At 37.4% G+C, this 1,722-nt stretch overlaps 1 protein-coding gene across 2 annotated transcripts in view; it reads left to right on the top strand.

Annotated features, from left to right (window-relative positions):
- Mcts1 (malignant T cell amplified sequence 1) overlaps window positions 1-987 on the top strand; it is a 12,868-nt gene extending 11,881 nt beyond the window's left edge. For both annotated transcript variants that reach the window (XM_013018095.1, XM_013018094.1), the window contains exon 6: window positions 772-987. In XM_013018095.1, the coding sequence (XP_012873549.1) occupies window positions 772-853 (82 nt within the window). In that variant the 3' untranslated portion in view covers window positions 854-987. The remainder of the gene's footprint in view (window positions 1-771) is intronic.
- The last annotated feature ends 735 nt before the right edge of the window (window positions 988-1,722 follow it).

Genomic DNA, 1,722 nt, shown 5'->3' with positions numbered 1-1,722 from the left:
TTTTTTGTTGGTCATGGAGCCTGAACTCTGGGCCTGGGCTCTGTCCCTCAGCCCTTCAGCTCAAGGCTAGCATTCTACCACTTGAGCCACAGCACAACTTCCGGCTTTTTCTGCTTATGTGGTGCTGAGGAATTGAACCCAGGGCCTCATGCATGGGAGGCAAGCACTCTACCACTGAGCCACCTTCCCAGCCCCTCATTTCTTTTTTTTCATAATTTTTAGGAAGCCATTGAAACTTATTTTGTCTATAGGATTGCATTTTTTACTTAGGAACTCTAAAAAGAACCCATGTGTCAATACAGCTGTTTCATATGTATATATGTATGTATTTATATATATATGTGTGTGTGTGTATATATATATATATATATGATACTTTAGGAATTTTTTCTGTGTATATGCCTGTATTGGGGCTTGACCTCAGTGTTTGGACACTTTCCCTAGGTTTTCGCTCAAGGTTGGCACTCTACCACTGAGCCACCACTTCTGGCTTATTGTTGGCTAGAGATAAGAATCTCATGGCTTTCCTTTCTGGGCTGGCTTTGAACTGTAATCCAAGATCTTGGGTCCTGAGTAGCAAGGATCATAGGTATGAGCAACTGGAGTCCAGCACTAATGCATCTTAATATAGACAATGATCTAAGTATGGTAGCAATAAATTCCCTAAATGTGACTCAATAATTACAAAACAGCAAAGCACTTTGAACATGTTTGTCATGCATACCTTTACAAATGCATAAAATATGTTTATGTGTTTTGTTCACTCTGCAGTGAGAAAGTCAACAAAGGAATTGGCATTGAAAATATCCATTATTTAAATGATGGGCTGTGGCATATGAAGACATATAAATAAGCCTCAGAAGGAAGGCACTTTGGCTAAATATGGATATTGTGCAGTATCTGTGTTTGTGTCTGTGTGATGAATTCAATGAATAGCATGAATCAAACACCTCTGATTGTGATTAATAAATTCTACAGATTCTAAAATTTTGTTAGCTTCAGAAATTATTTTAATTTTTCTTAAACACAAGTTAAAATTGGGGATCAAACTTGGACATTGAAAGTTATCTGGTAAGTAACTGGACAGTGCTAGGCAAGCACTCTACCATTATTAATATCCCTTCTGTTTGTAAGATGGCTTGGTAAATGAGCTTGCAATATTATGGTGGGCGTCCAGATAATTCCTCTAGTTAATTAGACTAAAAGCTATACTGGGAATATTATTCTATTATCTTGGGGTATCCAGTAGTGCCTCTTTTCTTTTTTTTTTCTCTCTTTTTTTTTAGGTCCGAGACCATGAGCCAAACTTGGTAGCTGATGCTTTTGCTCATTGACTGGTGCTCTATCAACTGAGCTGTATCTCCAGCCCCAATGCCACTTTTCTTTTGTTGATGTATTTTTTCACTTGTCTTTATTTTTTTTCTTATGGAAAGTTTTAAATATATTCAAACATATGGAAAATAGTATAATAGATCTTCATATATGTATATATTTTACTTTAGTTTCAGCTGAGAGCCAATTTTCTTTCATCTGTGCTGCAATTCTTTCCCACACCACAATTATTTTAAAGTAACCCAGTAACATCCAATCTTTTTTTTTGGCAGTCCTGGGACTTGAACTCAGGGCCTGGGCACTGTTCCTGAGCTTCTTTTGCTGAAGGTAGTACTCTATAAGTTGAGCCACAGTGCCACTTCCGGCCTTTTCTGTTTATATGGTACTGAG

Source organism: Dipodomys ordii, unplaced genomic scaffold, assembly GCF_000151885.1.
Source record: "Dipodomys ordii isolate 6190 unplaced genomic scaffold, Dord_2.0 Scaffold38, whole genome shotgun sequence".
Lineage (NCBI taxonomy): Eukaryota > Metazoa > Chordata > Mammalia > Rodentia > Heteromyidae > Dipodomys > Dipodomys ordii.
This window is presented reverse-complemented; position numbering and strand designations above follow the sequence as displayed.